This window comes from Cyclopterus lumpus, chromosome 13 (genome assembly GCF_009769545.1).
Source record: "Cyclopterus lumpus isolate fCycLum1 chromosome 13, fCycLum1.pri, whole genome shotgun sequence".
NCBI lineage: Eukaryota > Metazoa > Chordata > Actinopteri > Perciformes > Cyclopteridae > Cyclopterus > Cyclopterus lumpus.
Window position 1 is genome coordinate 1,033,605 of NC_046978.1, and position 27,000 is coordinate 1,060,604.

The 27,000-nt window shown below is 42.5% G+C and overlaps 2 protein-coding genes across 4 annotated transcripts; one reads left to right on the forward strand and one right to left on the reverse strand.

Annotated features, from left to right (window-relative positions):
* The first annotated feature begins 908 nt into the window (after window positions 1–908).
* phox2a (paired like homeobox 2A) lies at window positions 909–3,235 on the forward strand. Its single transcript, XM_034548878.1, has 3 exons — window positions 909–1,131; window positions 2,403–2,590; window positions 2,741–3,235. The coding sequence occupies exons 1-3, from the start codon at window positions 909–911 to the stop codon at window positions 3,233–3,235; spliced, it is 906 nt and encodes a 301-aa protein (XP_034404769.1).
* Window positions 3,236–6,344: 3,109 nt separating this feature from the next.
* On the reverse strand, window positions 6,345–26,377 carry inppl1a (inositol polyphosphate phosphatase-like 1a). 3 transcript variants are annotated; one of them, XM_034548304.1, is made up of 28 exons: window positions 25,837–26,377; window positions 20,564–20,627; window positions 19,796–19,943; window positions 19,627–19,708; window positions 18,090–18,236; window positions 17,630–17,720; window positions 16,685–16,774; window positions 15,975–16,073; window positions 14,657–14,807; window positions 13,957–14,063; window positions 13,461–13,563; window positions 13,098–13,294; window positions 12,897–13,014; window positions 12,449–12,545; window positions 12,131–12,269; window positions 11,943–12,042; window positions 11,647–11,735; window positions 11,463–11,544; window positions 11,209–11,298; window positions 10,506–10,619; window positions 9,972–10,148; window positions 9,724–9,879; window positions 9,489–9,573; window positions 8,996–9,082; window positions 8,653–8,803; window positions 8,065–8,409; window positions 7,730–7,863; window positions 6,345–7,590 (listed from the first exon to the last, which is right to left on the reverse strand). In XM_034548304.1, exons 1-28 carry the CDS (start codon window positions 26,019–26,021, stop codon window positions 7,488–7,490), a joined length of 3,531 nt encoding a protein of 1,176 aa, XP_034404195.1. In that variant the 5' UTR covers window positions 26,022–26,377; the 3' UTR covers window positions 6,345–7,487. The 3 variants fall into 3 exon arrangements, with proteins under 3 accessions (XP_034404195.1, XP_034404193.1, XP_034404194.1); XM_034548302.1 differs by having other exon boundaries at window positions 8,065–8,803; XM_034548303.1 differs by lacking the exon at window positions 15,975–16,073 and having other exon boundaries at window positions 8,065–8,803.
* Window positions 26,378–27,000: the final 623 nt, after the last annotated feature.

Genomic DNA, 27,000 nt, shown 5'->3' on the forward strand with positions numbered 1-27,000 from the left:
TGTGCTATGGGCTGCTTCAGACTGAATTATAGATCGAGCGGTCCTTCGATATAGAGGGGGAAGAGTACAAGTATACATAGTTTAGGCTAATTTATTTCGGGGGGGGGGGGGGACAATGAGAGTTAATTCATAAAAACGCAGTTCTTTCAAAGGGAAATTGGAAGAAATTGACGCCTGGTTTGTGCGCTGAGAAAACTTGACTCACCAGCATTAGAAACGTCCGTTAAAGGAAGCACCAACATTTCGACATTCTTTTTTTAAATTAAGAAGCCGTTGTTTGTTTTTTTACATGATTTAACTCCACTGACACCTGCGAGCTCGCGATGTTCTGGAGCGCGTGGGCGGCGCAGCGAGCTGTGGGAGGAGGAGAAGGAGGAGGAGTAAAGGGAGGAGGGGGAGGAAGGGGGGCGTCCGTGTCCACGCTCACTCACTGGTGCCATTGTCATGGAAACTAGACCACCGCCTCGCTATTGTATCGCAGCTCTGCCAAGTTTATTATAAACAGCGCGCGAGCCGCAGCGCACTGTCAAACGGAGGAGCGCGAGAGCAGAGAGCGAGCTGCAGTGCAACCCGAAGGGAGAAAAGCCCGCAGCACGAGAAAGTGAAGGAGGACAGCCGAGAGCTGCAGAGAACACAACAGGGGGGGAAACATCTGGATTATTTACCGAGAAACAAGAAAAAAAAAACATCCCGCGTGACAGTGAGATAAATAAAAGCTGACAGGAGTTTCGAAGCAACAGTCCCGGGAGATACTGGGGACACACACCACTCTGACTGGTTTGAAGCTTAGAGTCACTCTGATCTCCTGAAATAAAACCAGGCGGCCGAAGACACAGCAGCTCCTCCCGGCTCAGACTTCTCCTCGTCGCGTTTCGCTCGAAGACCGGTGTTTGCACCGGCCCCTCTCCATGTATAAAATGGATTACTCCTACCTGAACTCCTATGACTCCTGCATGGCGGCCATGGAAGCGTCGGCCTACGCGGACTTCAGCTCTTGCAGCCAGGCCAGCTCCTTCCAGTACAACCCGATCCGAAGCGGACCGTTCTCCAACCCGGGCTGCACTCCGCTCAGCACGGCCAGCTGCACCCTCGGGGCGCTGCGAGAGCACCAGCCCACCCCGTACTCCTCAGGTAGGGCCCGACATTTGGTCGACTCGTCGTTTTATCGGGCTTCATACATTTGAAAAACAGGAGAAAAGGAAAATATGTAATTGTCAACTTTATTTTTCGTTTCTGATGACCTAACCATCTGCAGAATAAGGCCTACATGGTTTTACGTGGATCTCATCTAAAAATACTTTATTACTGTTTTATAATGAAATCAATGCAAAAAAACAAACACGTTTGCTAAATCAATGTAATGGAATTTTACAAGTAATGTTTTTTAAAAGGATTTTTAAAAAGTAAAACATTGCTTTCATATGGTAATTAAACAATAACTTATACAACACACATATAATATAGCCTAACTATAAACACTTGTATAGGCTCATATACTAATAATAAAATTACTAAAAATATTATTGATAATAAATATATAATAAAAAAGAAACGAAATCAACCTTGACAAATCCCACACACTGACTTATTCGCAATAGGCCCAAGAAAACAATTATTTGGGTGTGTAATTGCCTGAATTGTGTCCAAATTATGAATTTAAATACGATATTTCAAACTCAATATGTATGTTGTCCCTTTCTTTTCACAAAGCAGTTAAGATCCGTACGATTTTGAGAGTTTGATTTTGACAGGATTGACATAAAGCCTATTGTGAAGACATTAATCAAAATTAAGGAATACATTTTAGTTGCAAACTGACCACATCTTTTTGACTGATTAAGGTGCACGTTCTGTATTTGTAAAACATTTTATAAATTCAATACATGAATAACTAAATAATATAAACACATCATATAATAATAAATACACAGCCTAATTAGTTTTAAGCCTAAAACCTTTTCATAGGCCTACGAGGCGCAACACTCTTAGTCAACGTTATAAAACAGAAACACGTTTGAGGCGAAAGAGAATACAAATGTAAAATATTGGTTTATGTATTTAACACATCTGTGAAGCCGATATTGCCTTTTCAGCGAGTTGTTATACTTTGGCCGATGAAACAATCTCATCAGCTCTGAACACAATGCGATCAATGTATCAATACATTAATCCGCCTTCCACAAACCACAGGCCTACTGTACAAATACAGTCGGTTGTTGATTAACTCAAAACAGTGGATTATGACAGATTTTCCTGATGACGTCGTTTAAACAAAAAAACCCGTCCTGGTCCATGTACGCAGGGCCTCATACGCGTCATTGTAATCCGGAGCCTCTGCGCGGGTCGGATCCTTTTACGTGTTGCATTTTGACCACTAAACAGACATCATTTCCCCCTCACAGTCCCGTACAAGTTTTTCTCGGACCCCTCCGGCCTGAACGAGAAGCGGAAGCAGCGGCGCATCCGGACCACCTTCACCAGCTCCCAGCTGAAGGAGCTGGAGCGGGTCTTCGCCGAGACGCACTACCCGGACATCTACACCCGCGAGGAGCTGGCGCTGAAAATAGACCTGACCGAGGCGCGGGTACAGGTGAGAGGGACAGGCTGCTTTTTAAACTGATGCTTTCTAAAAAACAGTATATACACACACCAAAAGCAACCTCATTATGGTTGTTATATCTGACATCCAAGTCTCATCCTTTACTCGCATATTAATTTGACCTTTCTCTGTGTTTAACAGGTGTGGTTTCAGAACAGGCGTGCCAAGTTTCGTAAGCAGGAGCGTGCAGCCAACTCCAAAGCCAACAACTCTGGCGGCACCACGGGCAGCGGCTCCAGCAGCAGTTCTGGAGGGAAGAAGGGCGGAGAGATGAGGTCTTCATCTGATGATGATGAGTCCAAAGAATCCACCTGCAGCCCCACGCCTGACAGCACGGCCTCCCTGCCGGGCTCGGCCAATGGAAACATGGGCAGCCCCGCCAGCCTGAGTCCCAGCCCGGCTCCGGCCAACAGCGGCTACATCAACACCTCCAGCTCTCCGGTCCTCCAGGGCCTGAAGCCGCCCAGCTGGTCCAGCCTGGGGCCGTCCAACCCGGCCGTGGCCCAGCCGGCTGCCCAGACTCAGGAGATTCTGAAGGCCTGGCAGCCGGCGGACAGTATGACCGGGCCGTTTGCTGGAGTCCTGTCCTCCTTCCACAGAAAACCCAACCCGTCCATCAAGACGAACCTGTTCTGAAGCACAGGAGGAGAAAATGAGAAACAAACATTGTGCTGTCTGCTGGAACAGTGAAGAGTTTCTATCTATTGTTGAGTCAGGACTTACCATTATAACACTGAATTCACTGGTGTAGTCGGCTGTAGTTCAGGGAGGCCCTCGGTCCTTCTCCCCCCCAAAAAACACGATCCTGTCAAACTGATTCAAAGCTCAGACAATAAAGTCAAAGGTTTGGTCACCATCTCTCAACCCGAAACATATTATGCAACTGCACCTGCAAAAACTCTGGACATGGTCAGTCTCCTACCCGCAATGACTAACTCTTCACTTCCACCCTCAAATCTATATTCAGTTTGACCAGAGATCACTCCTCCGTAGATGTAAAACACTAAAAAAGGACGTTTGCGTGTCGCCGTATCACAACTGCTTTTGACCGACGAACACATCAGACATGCATAGCCACATTCATACGGTCTCTTTTCAGGCCCTTCTTGCCCACTTATAAACTCAACATTCCCACACTCGCTGCATTGCAACGGACCCTTGAGCCACATGCCCTGATGAGCATGGCGGTCAGGTACGGGGTTTAAAGCAGAAATCTAAACATCACGCTCCAGTCTCTGCTGGGGAAACAAAACAAACAAACATTTATCCCCTCAAGCACAACTTCCTCTGAGCTCCCCTGACACACAGACTCCCACCAGAAGGGAACAGGGTGCCCCTCTAAATATCTTTGCTGAGCAGAGCAAAGCACCCCAAAATCCAATTAGAGCAGCCGGGTCCAGACCAGACACCTCCCCAGTTCATCCCTTTCTCCTCCTTCTTTACTGTATTAAGTCCTGACTCCCCCACCCTCATCCTCAATGTGACCCCCCCCCCCCCCCCCCCACCCCAGGCTCTATGGTCCCATCATGCCTTTCTCTATCAAACAGTGGCCACTTTGTTCAAAATTCAGCAAGGGAAAGTAGATCTTGAGGCTCCTGCCGTTTCCTGCCCTGTTCTTTGGGTGGAGAGAGGTGTAAAGAAGTAGTTTTACAAAGCGCAGAGTGTAACCTACACGCGTCAATCTAATTATTACTGACTTGTACTGTTGGTTTCATGGTACTACGACTGGTTTATCACTTTTGTCACTGCCTGAGGAGTTGTTGGAGGATTCTCCTGCTGGACTGATGTGAGCGGATGAGTTTGTTGCTTCTGTGGTATGAACTCTAGCGGACTAACAACTCATCACCCACTCCGGCTCGCTCATCAGTGTTTTCTATCAACTCGCCCACGGCCGGCAAATATGGGTCTTTGTCAGAAATGCAACACAAGCTGGTTAAATGTTGGCAATATAGAGAGAGAGATGCAGGCAGTTGCTGGAGTTTTTTCTACTGTATGTCCATAAATATCCCAATTCTGTTCCTGTTGAACTCCATATTTCTTTGTTTGTACTTTCTCTCAACTTGCGAATTTGCTTGTGTATCATCTCTATTTCATTTTGTATCAAATCACTGAAACAAGACTGATTTCAGAGCGGACTTTTTAAATAGGGTTTACTCCAGAGATCTACTCAAAAAAAGGGGGGGAGGGGGTTGGGCGGGGACGGGGGGACGACGACATGTATTTATTAATATTCGTTATTATGTCAGTGAGGAAACCCACACATTTCTTTGAACTGCTCCTGACATTTTGTGACTGTAAATTCCGTAATTAGTAATATAAATATTAGGTAGCCCTTTGTTTATTTCCCTCATGTTGCTTTACAGATTTATTTCATTGCGGAGCATCTGTCTCACAGACCAACACGTCCATGAAAACTATGAATCGACAGAAGCTCTAGTGAATGAGAAGTTATAGCACTACTCTGAATATTCTAATAAATCTACATTATGGAAGCACTATGTGACGCGTTTAATGATCTGGTTTCTTGTGTGTGAGATGAACAGAGTGATGAGTGTTGTGTGTCATGTGCATGAACACTGGACGTCCGAGCTCCTTAAACCACGGTAACACAAAACAACTAACTAGCTTTCCCTGCAGACGACAACAAAAAGAAGAGAATGAGCGAATGTAGAAAATAAGGAAAGATATTAGATTTTAATTGAAAAAAAATAAAAAATAAAACAATGTCCATGGACAACTTACATTAACTTAACATCACCAAAAGAGGAACACGAAGGAACCAAATAAAATGGAGTGCGTCGGAGAAAACAACAACGGTGCATCTCTTTTTCACTCATGCACATACACAAAAACACACAGTCACACGCACACAACCAAGAACACTGAGAGGCTAAACGGCAGATCCTTATTCTCTGCATTACAGCTGTTTGGCTGTAAGAAAATTAGACAACTTGTATTACACATAACACAAGCAAAAATGGCGGCGGTTGCATGTGAGCGACATAATTCAAGGACGTTTTTGTGTCACAAGGAAAATTAGAAGAGAAAGACATGAATGAAACTGCTACAAACACATATTTAGTCCCAATTATGAAACAACACATTTACATCATTGACATTTTAGACATATCCACATCGGCATCTCTTAACAACTATAAACTGGCTTAAAGGGTTGTTTTTTAGTCTTACAGGCAGAAGAGGCAGGATTTAAATTAAGAACAAATACAACACTAACAGGTCAGTCAACTGCTCAAGAACAATATATAAACAAACAAACTTCTTTCACGAACCATGACTTGGTTGCATCTTATTTTCCATAAAGTTTGCACAGTCAGCATCAAACCCACTGATGAGGTTTATGGAGAAGCAGGACCACCTGCTGGTTACATGAGGAAACAACATCCACCTTAAAACCGTCTATCTCGTGCAGAAAGCTTTTTTGGTTTTTAGTGACTCATGAGAGGTGACATGTTCTCCCACTAGTACAACATATATGCCGTGTCTCTAGTGATGGAACAGAAATAAACAAATAGAATAAGCAAAATCTCCAGACAGAAATACAGGAAAAATTAGCATTTGAGACAAATGGTTTCTCCAAGACAATGACAACAAGATGGCCAAGTAAATAATTGTCTGTAAAACATTATCATTAGTTAATCTATTTCGCTACATTAACTAATTCCATGAACACTGAAAACTATTTAAATAGAAATGATTGAAAAATGTGACATAAAGCCCATCAAGCCTTGGTGTTATTGCCTTCTTCTAGGAATTTTAATGAAATGTCCTCACAGACAACTACAGTGTGAACATGAGAAATGTGCTGGATAAAACCTTCAGAATTTACCTCGTGTAAAATAATGTTATTATTGCCTTCCGCACTCATCTGTCAGTGTTTAAAGATTTCTGAAAAAGAACTTCTCATCTTCTAAGAAGAATCAACTCAAAAAGCTGAAATGTGAGTGTTGAGTGTGAACAGAGCACACACCAGGGGTGCTGATGGATAACGGTTCAATGTTGTACCACGGCGAAATATACACTCTTAGTTTCACCGGGACTGGTTTGGTTGGTTTGCTCCATATTCCCTTTGTCCTTAAAGAAAAAAAAACATAAATATGTGCACAGACACTGCAACAAGGATTGCCACCATTTAAACAAGAGTGGCCCAAACATTCTCACAAAAGTCAAACATTTGAGAATTGAAAGTTGACCTCGCCTGATGAGCCCGGGCTAACTCCTCTCCTGTCACCACTTCCTGTTTGCCTCCATCACAGAAACGAGGGCGTTCCTCTCCCTAGTTGTGTGCTGACAATACCCTCAAGTGCTCTCTAACAAATCCCGTATATGTTCCCAAAATGTGACTGTTCGTGGGAAGAAAACTGAGACAACACTCTGCTTTCCCACAAAAATCCCTCTTTTCATTTTGCTTTAAAATGAGAAAATCTCATCTCATTATCAAACTCACTCTTGATTTACAGAAAGACAAAACTAGCTCTAACGCTAGCTTGACGCTGCAGGTCAGAAGCATCAGCTGCTCCACATGCATATCTAATTCTGTGTGGCCAGAAAAAGAATATTATCTCATCCTGCATCTTCTCACTAGGTTTCATGTCTGAGGGACATGTAGTGTCACTTGAAGGACTGAAATGATTATCTTTAAATAAGGCCACTTCTGCGACAACAACACACATACAGTACATCTTAAAAAGATGGTGGTTCTAAGTGTTTTTTGAAAGAACAAATGGGAGTGCAATTTCTCTCCGAAGTCTGGCATCAATTGGCACGTTCCAGCTCAGTTCAGTTCAGTTCAGTTTCGTTCAGTTGGCCTCTTGGGACCTGGTGTGGTACCAGGCCAGGTTGAACCAGCCATTGACCAGTTTTAAAGAGTTTATTTCTGCTGCTGCTGCTGCTGCTTGAGGCTCTCCAGCAGGATTTGCTTGTCAGCGGGGTCGAGCACTCCCGCCTCTTCCAGGTCCTCCTCAGTGATATCACTGAAAAAAAAAACCCAGTTATTATTATTTAGCAACAATGATTTACTTAAAAGAATAACAGTAGAGGTCGACAGCCACAGCTTTTATTCTGCACCAGAACATGAATGTCAAGGGTCTTAATATGTGTGAGGGTATGTACCTGAGGAACTCCAGGTCGTCCCAGCCGTTGTGTAGAAGACCCTGCTCATATCTCTCCAGTCCCAGTCTCTGCAGCCACTCCCCCACTGACGACTCGCCAACAGACAAAGACGAACTACTGCTGCCCCAAAGTGCCTGTGCAGGGGAATTTAAATAGAGGATCAGCAACAACAAAAAAACTGCTGCATGAAAAGCACAGCTTGTCACAGCACCCACACGCCTGAAAAAAAGAATAGCACAACTTCACAAAAGAAGTCACAACTTCACTAAATGCCAAAGTATTATATTTCTCCCTTTGAATGAGCCATTGAGTGTTAATTTAAATGAACTGCTCACCTCCTCTGGCATGTCCTCTGCAATACTCTCTGTGATGGCATTTCTGGGTGGGAAGGTGCGGCAAGCGTCCAGACATAAACCCATCGGCTGCCCTCTAAGAGGCGGCGGTGCAGAAGGAGTGCGTGGAGGCTGCCCAGTAAACTCACTCTCACTCAGCGTCTTTGCCATCTGGAGCACAGAACACGACTGGTCGTCCAACGCCCCTGGGCCAACTCCTCGTCTAAAACCCTCTCCGAGGGCCGGTGGGGCAGCAGGACTGGCTGCTGGGATCCTGACCTCGGCTAGGTCTGGGTAAAGAGGGCGAGGTTTGGAGAAGGGGGCTTCTGCAACCATCTCCAGGGCTCCCTTGGGGAGAGGAGGAGGGGGGAAGTCAGGAGGAGGTCGATTCAGTGTGCTTGCAACTGTTGCTCCAACAACACCCCCCTGCACTCCTGCCACACACACGCCTCCATCGTCCTCTGAGGAGCCCTCTTCGCTAATAGCGCGGACCGGGTGCCCCATCATGGGCCTGCGTGGATGCGAAGACCCTGAAGCAACATAGGGCGGTTTGGTTCGAGCTCCAGCCGAGGTAGGAGGGGCTTTAGCTACCTGGGAGTTTGGGGAGGTAGGAGATGGAAGAAGCTCAGGCGAAAGAGCAGCTGCCGACTGGTTGGGAACGCCCTCCAGGATGTAGTAGGCGGGATTATTGTAGCTGTTCTTACAGATGGATGGATCACTGTCTGGAGCCTCCTGTTTAGGCCTTAAAAATACACAGAAAGAACCAAACAGGTGGTTGATACATTGCCTTTTCTGTTTCATGGTTTTCACTTGATGTTGTATAAAAAAATGTTCTGTTGATATTTCCAAATAAGCGGTAGCATCTTTCGGGTGGTTATCTTGATTATGTGTATTTGCCGGTCAGTGTGTATAACTTGTATAAATGGGGCGGTACCTTGCAGCAGTTTCCTCCTTGATGGTCCTTTCTCCCTCCTCACTCACTTTTCCCAGCTCCCCAAGCTGTTTACGAAGTACAGATGGCCTGCAGAGAGAACATCATAACAAGGTCAGCTGGTGTGACATTCACAGGGAGGATTCATCAGTCGGCACTCAGAAAGGTATTTTTCTGCCCATCCCTGGTGAAAGGTGCACGATATTAGATCCAATAAAAAGGTAAAAATGTCCCAAAATGTAAATGGCCAACATAATTTTAAAAAAGTGATTATTTCTTAAATGCAACATGATATTATTTATGCTGTATTAAACATTATAACTATTGACGGAAAGACAAAATAGTTTTAGAAACAATAAATAATCTCAACATTGGTTTACAATTCTTTTTTGTACAATGTGATGTATATAATAATCTCTGAAAGAAGTGTCCACATTTTATGAATATATTCTGCTTTTACCATTTTAGCAAAACTAAAAAAGTAGCGTGTACTAACTTGACGTATTCATGTCCCACTCTGGATACCAAATTGGATTTCCCTTTAGGTCCACCCGTCTCATCCTTGTCCACACTGATCCACTCTGAAATACAAATATAAAAATGTCCGTTAACATACTGCATCACTTGGTCAAATCACAGCTGCAAATCCTTGAAGCTTAAAAGAAGCTTCTTTTCATTTGTCTCCACTGCTTCATTTAGATCAGCATGCATTTACATCTACAGAGCATTACCATAGAGTCTCTCCCTGGTTCCCATTCTTTCGGAAGGGACTCTGACCCTCATGGACCCCCTGATATTTCCTGTTTCCTCGCCACGGTGGGACAGGTAAGTGTGGAACTGCTGTGATGTGCTGCCAATCATAGATTTCAGGGCCAACACACACTCTCCTAGCAGGGAAACACACACACGTTTGTTTGTCAGACTAAAAGTCCACTTGAATTAAACGGCCTCATCACAAACATAAACACTCTCTTCATACCGTAGGACTCGTATCCATCCAGTGATTTCACCGTCAGCAGCAGATGTTGGTCCTGCAGGTACTCGATCTCTGAGAGAAGCGGTTTGAGCGTCGTCAGCTGCTTGTTGGACCAGCCCACACGCAGAAAGTTGACGTTGTCGCTGCTCTGACTGTCGTTCTCATAACTCTTCTTAAACTCTACAGATGAGAGACAGGCAGAGAAATGCAGGGCAGGGGGGGATGGGAGAGAGGACAAAGGGAACAAGGTTGGAAGGAGAAGTGGGAAGGAGAGAAGGAAGATGTTTCTATTGCATTTCATTCAAAAGTACGTGGCGGACAAGAGGTAGGGATGCAGCACAGGTCAAAAATGGATTCAAGCTTAAAGGTATACTGACTGCCTGAGAAAGGGAGGGAGGGAGAGAGAGAGATACAAAAAGAAGAAAACAGATGGAATTTGTATTGCATCCACTAGGTGTTAACCCTATCTGTAGTGTAACTCCTTGGTGGATTTTGTCAGCGTGAGTTGCTGCAAAGGTGCAGGCGTGTTCTTCTCACCTTCCAGACAAGTGGAGTAGAATTCGATGAAAAACTTGGTTCTGCTTGCCGTCTTCACTATGGCCTCAATGCTTTCAAACTCAATGTAGGCCTGCTCTGAAGACTTTGGCAGACCTAGAGAGAAACAGGTGGCCAGGAGGGAGGAAGACAGGGAAAATCTAAGTAGGTGGCACAGAATAGTGTATTCAGAGGACAATAAACAGATTTAGTCAAGTTTATTTGTAAAAGGTGATATTTTGTTCATTGAAAGAAAGAAAAACCCCAGTGAGCCAGAAACACAACACAGACCATGAATGTGAAAAGATTAAATATTATGCACTTAATAACTGACAATCAGTTGCAATACATTAACTAAAAACAGAAGCTGTGATGCTACACAGTATGAATGAGAATGAGCAACAGGGTGCTGCATTATTTCCCCTTCTGTTCAGCTCAACTCATTTCCTCTTTCTGGTCTCTGTTCAGCTCATTGATCAGACTACAGACACACAAACTGTCCAGATTTGAGTTGGAAGACAAACAAATCAATAAGTTCCTAAAACGTGCACAGAGTCCACTTTATTTTGAAAGTCAGATGTTATGGCCAAATCGTGTCGTCTAGCCTTAAAGAGCGAAAACAGAAGTAAAAAAAAAAAAAAGATGAAAAGAAAGCAAAAAATAAACAGAGGAAGTTAAATAAGTATTTAACTTAATTCACTTTTACCTTTTTTGGAGACAAACTGTGAGGTCACCCCCACCTCGAAGGTAGCAAACACAGGGGAATGATCACTGGTCACGATATCATCTGTACAGCCTGACAAACAAAAGAACATATTTGTCTCATCGTCACATATAAGCCATACATATATAGAGGTTTACAATGTTTAGGTGAAAATGAACCACTGCACCCAGTTGCTAAAATTGCACCAAAAATAAATCAATTGAAAAAGATTTATGAATGAATCTTTTTAGTCTCACCATAGGAGTTACAGACAATGTGTGTTTCTGGGTATGACTTCCACAGGATCCTGTCACACCAGGATGGAACATTCGTCCTCATCTGGGACAGACAGAAAGAGTCGAAGACACAGCAGAGTCATCAGTTGTCAGAAATAGCTGGGGAGGCGTCTATCTGTGATGCTGTTTGAGTTAGTAAACATACCCCTGTGGCCTTCTGCTTCTGCCAGACATACGTGTCCCTGGAGCCACGTTCATAACGGTAGGTGGGTGGGAATGAGATCTCTTCCTCCCCTGCGAACAAGTAGACACACATTCTTTTGTGAGAACTCCTTGCAGGTGGGTGGAAAGGTGAAAAGTGTCATTTGAGATGTTAGTATAATATTCGATCATTCTAAAACAAACGGGGGATTGCTGAGTCATTCTATACCATTATACATAGGGAGAGGAAGTAAACAGTACTGTAAGCCAGAAGTCTGGTAGAAACACAGGCATACTAACCAAAGCGTAGAAAGACTTTGTTCTTCTCTCTCTCTAGGTTGAGCTGGTCCACCTTGAGCAGAGGCTCAAACTCCTTCCTGTTAATGTAGTTTAAGATCTCCTGCACGCAGACACAAACAAAGATGAGGTGTCAAGCACATCAGCTGCATTTCATCATTTTGCACATGTGGCTCTCTGTTGTGCTTCACCTGTATGTCCATATCAAGCCTGTAGTTGAGGTCTCCCAGCCAGAAAAGGTGTGTGAAGCGGAGTGAAATGTCGAAGGAGCTTAGCTGTTTGTCTCCTAGCGACAGCAAGCGGAGGATATCTAGGTAGTTCTGGTTCCTCCTGTAGGAGTCAAAGGTCACGTGCGTCACAGTAATAAGAGGTACATGAGTGTGAGTAATGTGTGTCATGTATGAGATGTTTTCTGACGCACTCTAAAAGTAGATCGACCACAAAGTAAAACTGCAATGTAAAGGGTATAAGGTAGAATAAATGAAATAGCATGAATAATATGTGTGTACCTGGCAATCTTCTCATTCCCTGATGTCAAGTGACAGTTCACAAAGCCGAAAGAAGTCCCGTTGAACATAAAGGACACGCCCACAGCTCCTTTGTTACCTAAAACAAACATTAAAAATACATATATTACAGTTATTAACTGTATGTGACAATCCTGTTGAGAAAAGGAATCACATTAAAATGTCAAGACACAATGCTACATGAATATCTAGTTTCATTCTCTGAAGTTTTGAAGTTTAATAAGATGTTTTCTTAGGTCACATTTTTTTGTGTGACTACACAAGTTGCAGTAATAAAATCCATAATAACTCCTTTAACTGCCCCTTTGTTAACAGAAATAAAGTCAGAGTTTTGCGGTTCCTCCATTGTTGATATCTCCCTTTATATTCGGACCAGAAAGTAAAGCATGTGAAGAAGAATAAAGAACTGAATACTGAGTGCTGCTGTTACCCAGCGTGTTGGCGATGCCCGTCTTGACGCTGGACATTCCCACGTGGCTGATCCGGTTCTCGTGTTCCGGTTTCACCAACACAGCAATTTTTATGTTCCACAGAGTTTGCACTGCAATCTACAATCAATGACAGGGAGTTGGGAACCAATACATTTGATAGGTGAGCTCAGATAACACATTTAAATAAAGTCTCTCCTCACCGGTTTATAATCCAGTTCCGTCTGTTCTTTTAACATGGCACGTAGTGACTCCACCCACTCCCGATCACACACAGAGTTTTCTTGGCTTCCAAACACGTAAAGGTCATGAGGGATGGTGACCGTAATCTCGTCTAGAGTCTTCCCGAGGCCCCGACACAACACCCATGAGGCCTGAGACTTAGGCGCAGGCACTGAGCCTAGAGACCATGACCACAATATTACATTCTTCTTTCTAAAAATACTAACGTCAAGCTCTGGAAAAACATACATTGTTATTGTTGAATGCACTACATGAAAGTGATAATTTAGTGCATGTTGCTATTAACGTGGATAATGTTAAAAAGATGTGTGTTTATGCCTAACCCATATTCCAGGTGCCTATAAAGATGGAAATCATGTCTGGCTCATCTTGGTTGGAATGTTTGTTTTTCATCAGCTGCAGCAGCTGACAAAATGCCTCCCGCTTCTGAAACACACACACACACACACACACACACACACACACACACACACACACACACACACACACACACACACACACACACACACACAACACACACACAGTGAGTGGAAGTTGCCACAAAAGGGAACCTTGTTCTTAAGTGGCAGCACTTAAATGCTGACTAACAGTCAATGTGAGTATATGCGCTTTAGTGGAATTTATAGATGAGATTTTTGTGTGATTATATACACAGATATATATATGTTATATGAATATTTTGTATCTTGTAATGATTGAGTAACTGTAAAAGATTGTGCTTTCTTACATCTACACTTGAGGCAGTGTGTGTGTGTGTGTGTGTGTGTGTGTGTGTGTGTGTGCGTGTGTGTGTGTGTGTGTGAGTGCGTGCGTGCAGACCTTAGCACTAGCAAAGATGAAGTCTTTCCTCTGGTTCTTTTCCTTCTCCTTCTCAAAAACAATGCCCAGTTTATTCTGCACCCGCTGAGACTTGATCAGCTGACGGACTGAGACCAACAAAAAGACAGACAGAGGAGAGAAGGTCAGAGAGAGGGGAGAGTAACGCCAGGACGAAAAGCAATATCAAGTAATAGATTCACGGGTTAAAGACAGTTAAAGTAAAGGAAGGAGAACAATGAAAAGTTGATACATTTTACATTATAACATCATATAATGTTCAACTGCATCTCTAACAGATACCATGAAGAAAATGATGTTATTACACTCTTGAATCCATAAATATATGGCATCTCTTGCCCAGGAATCCATAAACACTAAAACAGTTTTCATGGAGCAGCTAGAAGACGGACACTTTACTCAAAATACAGATCACATCCAATAATATCATATACAATGAATATACCCCTAGGACATACAACATTAACAATAAGGGAGAAGAGTAGAGGAGATGCTGTTTCACACTGAAATGATCACATACAGTATGTAATGAATGTGGCCATTGTTCAGTCTGTCTAAAAACCCAATTGATCACAAGATATGTCGCTATCTGTTGAACAGATTTCTGCTCATTTATTTCCTGGGGAAAGCACAGATTACTCATCTATGGACATTGTATATGGAGTGTTTGTGTAATTCTCACTTTTGTCATGTGTGAAGGTGGTCCAGTCCTCTTGGCTGTCCTTCACCTTCTTCATCACTACCAGTCGTCCCCCCTCCACGTCCACAGACAGAGTGTACTTCTGACTCTTTCCTATCTTTGTCAGCTCTGCCAGGTAAACATCCAGCTTTACCTAAAGTGGATCAGATTAGGAGAATAAAAAACACACGTTCATATAAACCGGAAGGGCTTGTGGTGCATTTCTAAAAGTATCCACAGAACTCCCTGCTGTCATGTAAAACCCTCATACCACCAGGGGTCTCCAAAATGAAAGCAGTGGACTCATCTGCAGTCTCTCCCTCTACTGTTATCACACACAAAACAAGCGTGTTGCTTCTATCACATTAACAGACTGTTACACCTAAGTCAGGTATACGGAGCCAGCTGGATTAGAAATCTAAAAACAAAAAGCGTGAACTTTCGATGACCACTGACAATGTCCTGATCCTCTTAATTGTCGTTTTAGATAACAGTTCACATATTTCGGTTCATCAAATACTTATTATACGTATCATATAAAGCCATGATAGGTTCTGTTTGAGAATCAGGTGCCACGCCTGAAATCTTTCTCCTGATCTTAACAACACTTCTGTTCCTGTGTAACAGGAAACTGCTGAAAGGAGGTCACCACAGAGGATGCAGACTTGGCTGACAGCTAATATTTTAAATCATTCACCTCTTCCTCCTTCTCTGTCTCACCCTTTACTTCATGTTTTCCTACTGATAATATTCCCTATTTACCCCTAATATGACTTTTCCTCTTTCTCTACAACGTTATGCTGTTGGCACCTTTTCAAAATAAAACAACTATAATCTTGTGACCAAAAAACAAAACATCTGTTGTACACATTTACTTGCAAACCCATTTTGCATTGGACGATGATACCAACAGAGACAAATGCTGTATACTATAACAAAACCACTGATGATGTCACAGGAAGTGCAATACACACATTCCTGTGTTCTCACATCAGCTTTGCTGACACACTTCCTGCAGTGTGTTGAGGAATATAATGTACCGGTATGACTTTGCACCCTGTTTTACTGTAAATCAAGTTCAGTCTGTCCTCTGTGAAATCAAACCACGAGTCCTCCATTATGACATTTAATAAATCAAATCTGGAGTCGTCTTAGAAAAAAGATCTCATTTAAGATTATGATTAAAACGTGCAGAAGTAAACTGACAAAAGACTGGAGTAGCGTTTGAATGTCCGATAGGGGCAGGTTGGCTTTGAAGCCATTGCTATTCCTTAGAAAGTATGTGTGTTTATTAGTTTGTAGGTGGTGTGTGCAGCCGAACCTCAAAGGCCTGCACAGGGATGGCTTTGCTGTGACGCATGGAGAGAGGAGGAAGGGAGCATGGCGATGACAAACTCATGTCCTGAAGAGCTTTCAGAGCCTGATGGGACAAAGACAGACAAAGGGACAGCAACAGCAATTAAAAGAGTAAACAGAAAGAAAAGAAAATGAAAAAGAGAAACGGGAAAACACAAATACACAACCAGAAGAGAAAAGACTCACAGACACAAACAGAAACACTGTGTGGTTTTCAGCTTAAGTGTTGGTGTCAACAATGAAACAGTTTCCCATGTTTTCTAAGAGGAGCAGAGAAGGTGGAGTCAGTGACATCACATGAGTCAAGACATGTAGACTGATTGCACCGAGGCCATTTCCTTCCCGAGTAGCGAAAGTCCCTCCACACAAACAAAGTCCAAGTAGAAATGTTGTGAAATATTAACATAACCGTGCTGGTCAAAATGTACTTGCAAATTAGGAATTAAAGCAAAAAGTCAATTAAAATAATCCTGCTAGGCTTGACAATAATTACATCCATGTTATGACCTACATGGCACCCCTCTCCATTTTGCTTTCCTAGGAATCACATATTATGCAAATACTTTTAGAAGGGTTGCAACAACAAATCGACTGCTGTGTTAAAGGGAACTCCAAAGGGAGCAGAAGTGATCATGTGGGGTGCACGCCTACACATGGCTGAATATGTGTGTGTACCTTCTTCTCTATGGAGGACAGCAGGTCTTTGAGAATTGCCAGCTTGGTCACAAGGTTCTCCAACTCCTGGTCTCCACCCTGATTCACCGACTGACAGAGGAAAGAATTACAACTAATAGAACTCATGTCAACCGAGCAGTTTGGAAAGACGAACTAGACGCGAGTAAGACAAGAAAAAGAAAGGATGAGATCTGTTATGTTTAACTGCCAAGCAAAGTAAATTGCACACTGAAAAGATGCACTTTATGAAGACTAAAAAGATGGAGTTTGTACAATACACAACAAACAGATCGTTCCCAGATTTGCAGTGTGGTACAAATTGTTCTTAAGGCTGCACAACCGGTCTACCCATGTGCGTGTAGATCTGAATGTATTCAAACATAGACTGACATGTAAGTGTGTGCTTTATGAACTGATGTTAGCACAATGACACGCAGCACAGTGGCATACCAATTATTTATAAGTGATGATGATTTAACGAAAAGCAATAAAAACAAGAATCATCATTAACGTTTCATGTCATAAAACCGAGCTAGACGACGACCAGTGGAAAAATATTACACATCCCCACATGCACATATCCTACAAAGACAAACACAAACTACTCTGTAGTGTCCCACCGGATCATGTATGTGTATGTGTGTGTGTGTGTGTGTATGTGACTACCTCATGCGACTACTTTATATGTGTGTGCATTAGGTCCCACTATGTGGTAAAGCCACTAAGAATGACTGTCCAACTGTCCAAACTATAGTTACATTAAACAATTGGGGAATTGCCCATGGATTGGTAGTGAGGGGGGGTCTACATACATACTAACATAAGTATTATATTGTATTGAAGGAATGCAGAATAGGGCTTAAATACTGCCAGAGTCCAGTTGTTGGAGGAAGCAGGAGGACAGAGACAGAAATAGCGGACAAAGAGTCACAGATGCGCGTGTACCTGTTGGATCATCTTGGAGACCATGAAAGCACTCTGCTGATCAAAAACTTTAGACAAGATCTCCAGACCTGACAGAACCTTATCCACCTCCCTATTTGGGGAAACATAAAATTTTTTTACTTCCTATAGATATATCTAGAGGAAATCAGATAGTTACTAGATTTATGTGTGCAAGCTGGGGCTGCACAATACATTACAGATGATTAATAACAACACATGATTGAGTTACATTTGTTACATGTATTTAATCCCATTTTTCTGTGGCTTATCACAATGTTTGAATGTGCCACTGTGACCAAAACAAGAGATGAGTCGACACAGGCAGCTCTGCGGGATGTACATTTTTAGGATTTAGTGACGAGCACAGACAGTATATAAAAGAATGATTTTTTGTAGAGCATGCATAGACAAGAGTGTGTGTGTCTGTGGAATATGTGACGTCTACAGATGTCCTTCCTACCCATTTAGTCGTTTGCAGGAGGCCACTAGTGTCTTGTTGAGGTGAGGCAGGGAGCCGGCTCCCTGTTTGACTGCCTCGAGGTCCAGAGCATAGCTGCCCTTCAGGTACTCATGGGAGATGGTGCTGAGGCCATTCGCTGCTGGAGCACTAAAACAAATTCAAATAAAGAGTATTTATAATCCACCCTCACCACATGCACATATGTAGTGTTAGTTATGCCACCATGCACTTTAAACTTTTCAGCTGATACTTAAAACAGAGTATCAAAATTGCAGTTAAATTCCATCCCTTGTATCAGAAAACAGAACTGTCATGGACTTCATAGTAGCCATATCTGTGTGTGTGTGTGTGTGTGTGTGTGTGTGTGTGTGTGTGTGTGTGTGTGTGTGTGTGTGTGAGTGCTGCATCTGTGCAGTCAGGACTTTTTGAATCACACACTTTCTCTTATATGCCACCCATCGACGCACAAACCTCTGCAGTTAAAACTTGATTATTATTATGATTACAATCCTTTAATATGGTCCATACTGTAGCCTCCGAGTCAACTAATTACACTTTCTTGCACTTTATTTTTCACATGCTAAGTCTGCAAACCAGCAGACTGTTATAAGTGAAATGAAAAAGGCGATGTCTTGTTCCTTCACGGTCTCTGATCTATGATGTCTTTTGCACTCATTTAGGAGAATTTAATGAATCGTACGTGGAAATATTTGTACATATCTATTCATGACAACGTGGCAAATGAGAACCACTTGGACTGAAAGGAGGATGCGGCTTCGTTGATTTCACCTACGATTGAAACTGTGACAAAGTTCATTAAAACCCGCGACTTTCTGGTACTTTTTTCTCTTTTGGAAAATTCTACCCACGGTTTGTTAGCTACGTTTTAACTGCAACTGAAGTATCCGAATGATTCAGCCACCTAACTCACTTCACTATAGTCTGAGTGAGGGCGCTATTCTTTGTTCATTAATATACACAGATCTGAGCAGCACACACAAACACTTCATCAAAGCTGTGCATCATGTTACCAATGTGGTTTTAAACAGGATGTGGTTTTCCTTCTTTATGCAAACAGACGAGGGCACACGGCAAGAGCGGAAGTTATTAATATGAGTGTGTATGTGTGTCTGCTTAATAACATGTGAGTGTGAGAGTGTGTTTGTTGTGTTTTATGTGGAACAATGTTTACTACATGTTGCATGCTTATGTCATGTGACAGAAACAGTGAAAGTGAATGTGGATCAGTGTGTGTGTGTGTGTGTGTGTATACATGTGTCTGTTTGTTCATGTAATCTGATACCTCTGTTTACTATTTTTGTGAACAGAGCTGACATAATTATATTTACAGTGAAACAACATCCTGCCTCTGCCTCGGCTTCTGTGCGTGTGTGTGTGTTGCTGTTGTGTGCGTGCACCACATGGTAAACATATTGTTAAGAAGCTCTGCGAGTGCTTTGGGATTTGATTCTCAGCTCTTACATATTAATATTGTCAACTGGAAACGATAAAGAGAGTTCTCAAATAGACATTGTACCTGTCTGTTGGTGTCTCTGGTCCAGGGGGAGTGTAGGTGGAGGCAGAGCGAGGGGGGAGTGGTGGCTTCTCATCCTCCCCATCTACCAATCACAGAAAATGACAGTTTACATGTGCCAAAAGGATGTGCAAGTTATATGCAAGTGTGCTTGTATGGACTCTGGCGATACCTGAATAGTCCCTGTCATCGCTGAAAGCTGTTTCCTCTCTGTCCACATGGTAAAGCAGGGTGGTGACGAGACCCTGGCTGGGCTGCAAGTACAACGACACCAACTCTGGTAACGTCTTAAACCGCTTCGGCTGCACACCCTGAGATGTCTGAGAGGAAAGAAGGAGGAGGACATGGTATGAACAGAACAATAGCATCCAAACTCCTTGGCCATAAGTAGTCATGTTATTGAAATCTCTGGTGGCCCCTATTGTTCCACATTTAATGTTGTGTAAGCAAATATGACCCCATGGTCTAAATATAATTCAAACCAGGAAGAATGTTTTTTGGTAAGCATTGCTCCAAAATATACTCAGTTTCAGGATGAAAAATTAGACTTTTAGACTCTCTTTAACGTCACATCTTAGACCCCAAAATCATACAGCGGGGCCACAGATGTGATGTGGCCACACGGATAGTCTGAAAAGTGTGTGTGAGAGAGAGAGAGAGAGAGAGAGAGAGAGAGAGAGAGAGAAAGGCAGGGCATGCATGTGGCTGGTGGGGACTTCACAGCTGTTGGGCACAACGCACAAAGAGGCTGCTGTTGGTGTTGGTGTGTGTGTGTAAGTGAGAGAGAGAGAGAGTGAGAGAGCCAACAAAACCATCTCTGCCTGCCAGCTGCTACTGAAGCAAATACAGTTTTTGCTGCACACATGCACACACACTTGACCTCAGTGGAGTGAGTAAGCGTGTGTGTATGTACGTATGTGTGTGTATGTCTTTTCTGTACCTGCACAGCGAGAAATCCATCCTCGTCTGGGAGGATTCTGTATGTGTGGACATGCTTCTGAAACCTACAGAGAAAGAAACACCAAAGGAGGAAGAAATGAGGGTCAAAAAGGTAGAAGTGAGAGAAAAGAGACACATTTTAGTCTACGGTTTAAATAAAAAAATATAAACTCTAAAGCTCTGTCATGCGTACATACTCTCTTGTATTTTACCTCAGTGAATAGGGGTATGTGTATTCATGTATGAGGGTGAAGGGGGTTTAAACGATGTAGAGAGCTTCAACCTGTTGCTGTCTGTCACAGTTGTGAGCGGGCTTTATCTTTACAGTAGCATGATGCAGTAAAGCAGATCAGAGTTGAACCACAATTTTAAACAATGTATAGTTATAATGATGGTACAAAATAAAGAAACAAAAAAGAACTTTGTGAGATAGGAAGGATACAGAGTAGTTCTTTTTTTAAATCACTCTTTCAGTCCACAATTGTGTATCAAACTTCTGAATGATATGTTTTATTGAACCACAAGGCTTTTTTTTCTTTTACCAATTGCAGTTCAATGCTCTGACATTGTTATTGCACAGCCGTGGCTACAAGGCTAGAGTTTAATGATTTTCATGTACGCACTCTGCTCAGTGAACCGGACACAAAATGTTCAATTTGCCAGCCAGATGTTGTGGTTTATGTCTGTTGGCGTGTATACTGGATGCATGTGTAATGGTTGTGTGTCTGTTTGGATGTGTGGGTGTAAGCACGGCAGCCTATGCAAAACACTCAAATAATGTTTTTACTGCTGCAGTGCTTTACTGTGCTTATTTACAGTGTGTGTGGTTGTGTGTATATACACTGAACAAACTGAGGGAGGGATACATTCATGACCCCTCAGCTGTTTGTCCAGTTCTTTCCAGGTCAGTGTCCGACAACTAAACACTAAAATATGGATTGAATATAAACGTACTACTGAAGTACAATAAGAAGCTAGGCCAGTTTATGTTAGACTTAAGCAAAAGTGTCACATTTAATAGAACTTTTTAAATTGCTAATATTTCTTATACCCTTCTCTTACCGACAGTGACATGGAAGAAACCTGCATTTGTTTCTGTTTGATGGGTCAACACATATCATCAAAGCTGGTTTCTCAACCTTGAGCCTGACCAGGGATCAACATGAGTCTGATGATTAGCTGACCATATCACCAGCAGTATAGTAGTAAATTAATTCAACTTTTTGGGGGATTGGACAGGGAGTTTGACATGGCACAAAATTATGTAATTCAAAACTGTTTCCAGTGCATCTGGAAATGAATTTTGAAGTGTTTAAAAATGGCTCTCATTGTGTTTTAACCTTTGGACTAGTTCCTCACTGAGGGTAATTGTGTTTTTACAGGCCACGTATCATCAATTCCTGATATGGATGCTCGGATTTGTGTGTTTCTTTTATTTGGTATTCTTGCCTTTATCTGCCAGCACGCAGAGGAGGAGGAGGGGGGCGGGGGGCTGGCACAGATTTGAACCCACTACGTTGGAGTTAAATGATTTAGCACTGAGCCAGCTAAACTATCAGGACTCTGACATCACATTTATCAGATAGTTACCAATAATAGTTCCATAGATCATGCCTCCAGCAGTTGCTCACACCAACGGTATACACTTGATAAATATTTGCTTCTGCCTTTCAAGGCCCAGCAGTAAAGAGTCAGTGAGATGTCTGCCTGGCTTCTGAACCCATATCTCACATTTAATCCTGTCGTGATACAAACACAATGCATTGTGGATCCAGTGGCACAGAATCTATGCACAGGAGTCACTGCAGTGTACAGTAGAGTGTTTGTGTGAGTTGGTTTTCCTGTTGGCAGCTGATGAGATTTTCTGCAGGTCTGTGAAGTAAATACTATTGTTTCAGTAGCAGCAACGCTATAACAGGGGGAGGGAGGTGGAGAAAGAGAGAGAGGTTCATTATGGGATGGACACAGACCCAAAGCATACAATGTGTGTGTGTGTGTTGTCAACAATAGACGGTGTTGAGGATAATGACTGCTCCACTGACTCCCCACTCTGCCCTGTTGGCTTACAGTTCCACCTCCTCCTCCTCTTCTTCTTTCTTTTCCAATTCCAACCTTGAGTGCAGAAGGTCAGTTTAGTCTACCCACTGTGAACTGTATGCGAATCAACACACTCCATTGACCGGTTAAAATTATTTGCAAAGATTAGCTATATAATTCTTACGCTACTCATCATTCAAAATGTAACCTGTGTCTCAATGCTCTAGCCAGTCATCTCATACTTGTGCAGGACAACATACAGCACAAACTGTTCAACATATAAAAAAGGACAAATGAATGAAACGTAACTCTTTCTCAATTCTCTATTGATTACCCTTATCGATATTAAATTAATCACAAATTAGACATTATAGGTCTTTACCTAACCAGCAGGGTTGCGTTCAAGAAGGATATTTAGCTTTAAATTATGTTGGTTAAGATGAGGATGCGCTAAAGTGGCTTCACATTTAGATTACAATAGGTTTTTAAACTATCGCAAAGTGATCACATAAAAAAACAAAAAACACATAAACTGGTAGTGTACATACACAGACTTACAAGGAAACTGCCGATATAATGAAAAAGTTTACATTAAAAAAGTCCCAACCCACTAACTAATATACTCCCTAACAAGACTTCCCGGTGGGGAATGTTCTCTCGGGAACATTTAGGTGTCAAACACACATGCATGAACCCCAACATGTTTAGATGTGCTGCACTGATACCCAACATCTAGCTGACAAGAAATACAGAAAACTGTTGTCATTGTCACACTGGTGCATGTGATTAAATTCAAAATGTGGCCTCACCAACAGTAATCGCCAGCATTTCAATCATTAGAGAAATCCCTTAGATTAAAAGGCTGTTTTGTCAAATATTTCACTATTTAAATCACACTGTGGCAGTGAATGATAAAGCTCTCGCATACTAAACTTGATTTCAGATACTTCATCTGCTCTGTACAACATACATAAACTTCCTTTGCACACAACTACTAAACACACAGTAAGCTGGTCAAAGTGGTCATTTCCTGCAAAAGTCTGCATTCAGACAAACAAAATCAAAATTCTGTAGACTGAAATGACCCTAAGAGGAAGTGAAAGGCAAAGGCCGAAAGACAAACTGGCCCAGGAGTCAGTACCAGTGACGGTACAGCTTCTGTAAAGTCACTGGCACAGACAGTCTTCCCACTAGTCTATTCTCAGACAGCAGCAGAATGGAAACACTTCCAAAACACACTGGTCTTTCTGAGTCCCTTAAAAGAGAAGTACACATCTCTGTGTGTGTGTGTGTGTGTGTGTCGAGTATTTTAATACTGAGCCTCTAGAATGACAAACTAGGGGTCATGACTAAAAACGGTGTGCCATTCAACCCCCCGGAAAATGTTCACACGTCTGGGAATTCAGATTGTACTTCCGGGAGATGCTTTTTTTACTCCGTTTTACGCAATAATATCAGCAAAGGTTCACAAGAATGAGTCGAATGCTTGACCATAACATTGTTGCTCTACAACTTCAGGGGTTGATACTGAGTCATCCCGATTCGCAAAGATATAATTTATGAAGATAGACAGCTTGTTTCTGTCATAATAAGCTAATAACACTGACATGACCTGTGACAATGAAGTAATACTTCTGCCATGTTATTTTACCGTTTGTTTGTATGTATGTATGTAGAGGCAAAACTTGTTGGTAAAAGGCAGTAACATTGTTTTCTCAAGCAAAGTTTGACAAAAGCCTGTCCATAACAAACTTTAGGTACCATAAAGGAAGCTTTTTCAGATGAAACAAAGTCCATGATGTGAAAGGTAAAAGGGGAGAGGAAGGGAGAGGTGGAAGCAGTAATAAATCCGGAAACGGATGATGCATAGATGTGAGGAATGTCGTTGGTCAAAGAATGACCTAGTGAATTACTATGGATCCAGCAAAGGATGAAACATTTATATTTGGCACCATCATGTATTTTAATAAGCCAGTTGCCAAAAATGGGATGCAGGCTTATTTATTCTGGGTTCTTATATGACAAAAGGAGTAATGTATTGACATCCTACTATATGGTATTTGCTTATGTAATAGTGTCATCAATTACAAAGTATAGTAGTTAAAACATACGGTGTGTACGGCTGTTGGTGTGCGTGTATACAAACACACAATGAGCACGGGGTGAACTATCCAATAGGGGATGTAGGTCGAGTCGATAGCTGAGTACCATGTCACATGGCATTGGGCTTTTATTTTCCTACATCTGCACAGTCAGTGGTCTTTGCATCTGTTTAACTTGGGTCAGACTCGGGGTGGGGGCATGCAAGTCATTTTGGCCATTTGTAAGTTAACATCCCTTTTCAACACTTCATTTGACTTGCCTGAGTCACTGTCAAGTGTACACAATGGCAGTGTTGTCTGTGTATAGAAGCTCGATCGGCTGCTGGTCAGGTGTGCAGAGTACGGGTGCAGTTTATTTTACTCAAGTCAGCAAGTGGTAGTTGTGCAAGTTGCTTGCTGAACATGGGGGTGGTTGATGGCAAAATCTCCCTTGTGTAAATGAGGGCGGGCGATTCATCACTTCATTTAGCAAAGACCAGGCCCTCTAACTCCATCTTAAAAAAAAGGGAAGGGAAGCCCTGACAATACAGGTACATTTAGTAATTTGATGGTATACTGTGTGTGTGTGTGTGTATATATATATATATATATATATATATATATATATATATATATATATATATATATATATATATATATATATGATAGTATGTGTTCCTACTCAGCAAAGCCAGCTGCTTCACTACTGAACCTTAAATTAAAACATCAGCCCAGACAGGGACAGCCCTAAAGTTGTGTGCCATGCTGGAGTTTCAGTGCTGGGCAGACAGCCAGTCGCTCCCTGCCACTAACTGACTTCAGGGAGAAAGTAAACAAATGTGTTTGGCTGAAACCTTGATTAACACGAGCTAACGGCGACTCCAACTCATGTTACAATAAAACGATGGTTTATGTGCAACTTTAAAAAAAAAATCTTGTGTAGCTCGGTAGACTAACAATAGACGAGGGACAGTGACTTAAACACACACGAAAAAGATTACCAGAAGGTAGCTAGCTTAAATACCAACTTAAAATACCTTTAAACTAACACGTTGGCATAGCTACCAACTTTTCCCGGCACATGAGGCCAAACGAGGCCCCACACTCAAGTTAAGAGTTCCTACAAGCGTCTCTTTTCTGCGACAGAGTTACTTACAGTACACACAAAGCGTAAGCCCCGTTGACACTCTCGCTGTCCCGCACCAGGAAGCTGCCGTCTCTCCCGGCCCGGGCCAGCAGCTCCTCGGCCGCCGCTCGACTCAGGTCCCGGTGATACCACATCGGCGGTGCGGGCCCCAACGGTGAAACCCCACCACCACTACCACCACCACCCCCGGCCATGGCCACAGCCCTTCAAACCGGGTTCAACTCAAGCTGCTTCCAGACTTCTCCGAGAGACCTCCCAGCCCTTTTCTCCTGACTAGAAAAGTAGTCCAGAGCCAGTTGAGAGCCAAAAGTAGCGTGAACGTTATTCCGTGAAAAAGGCTGGGAGGCGCGAGAGAGCCGGCGACGGGGCTAAAAGTTATACATTTGTCAAATTACACAGTTTGCGGCTGTTTCCTCAGTTCCTGAAAAGACTCGCCACCCTTGTCTTTCGCTTCCCAGTCCCACGGAAATCAGGGTATGTAAATCCACACTGGAGACGGGGGAGCAACAGCGGGGACAACCCGCGTCAGAGCCACGACATTACAGACATACAGCACTTCCGGTAGGACTTTCGCAACAAAGCAGGATGTTGACGAATTTACATTGAGACACTTTATTTCGTGAGCAAAGTCATTCACACTTTGTTTCCGGTTAGGTTTAAATCTCTGGAAAGGATGGATGAGGAATAAAGGGACACTGGGATGAATAAAGAGAGGAGGAAAAGAGAGCTGGAGAGAAAGCATATGTAAAGATGTAAAGGAATGACCTGGTGAGGAAGAGCAGTGTCGAAGTGTTTACATTTACTCTTCTATTGTACAGTTATGAGATACTTGTATGCAGCTTTACACTTCTACTCAACTATATTCAAAACAAATATTGTAAGTATTACTGCACTTCATTTATCTGACAGCTTTGGTTACTTGTCGTTTTGCAGATTCAAATTTTACATACAAAGATATGATAAACAAATTATATATAATGCAATGTTTTTGATCAACTGTTTTTTTCAAAATTGTATCATTAGTTTTACTTGTTTAAAGGATGCAAGTGCTTCTTCCTCCTCTGAACAGGTGAAATAAAGTTCAGTTTGACGTTCCTCTTTAAATATCAGTGTGACCTGCAGTCACAAGGAGGCCTGTCGGCTGTAATTTTTCAAGCTACAATCCAGTTATAC

Bases quoted from the DNA above. Each gene is read 5' to 3' on its own strand.
- inppl1a (XM_034548302.1), bottom strand. From the start codon at position 26,021: ATGGCCGGGGGTGGTGGTGGTAGTGGTGGTGGGGTTTCACCGTTGGGG. The intron at 16,775-17,629 runs GTACACGCGCAT...TTCCTCTGTCAG, and splicing joins TCTCCAAGATGATCCAACAG to TCGGTGAATCAGGGTGGAGA. The intron at 10,620-11,208 runs GTAAAAGTGAAT...GTTTCTCTCTAG, and splicing joins ACAGTTTGTCTCCAAAAAAG to GTCTGCCAAAGTCTTCAGAG.
- phox2a (XM_034548878.1), top strand. From the start codon at position 909: ATGTATAAAATGGATTACTCCTACCTGAACTCCTATGACTCCTGCATG. The intron at 1,132-2,402 runs GTAGGGCCCGAC...TCCCCCTCACAG, and splicing joins GCCCACCCCGTACTCCTCAG to TCCCGTACAAGTTTTTCTCG. The intron at 2,591-2,740 runs GTGAGAGGGACA...TGTGTTTAACAG, and splicing joins TGACCGAGGCGCGGGTACAG to GTGTGGTTTCAGAACAGGCG.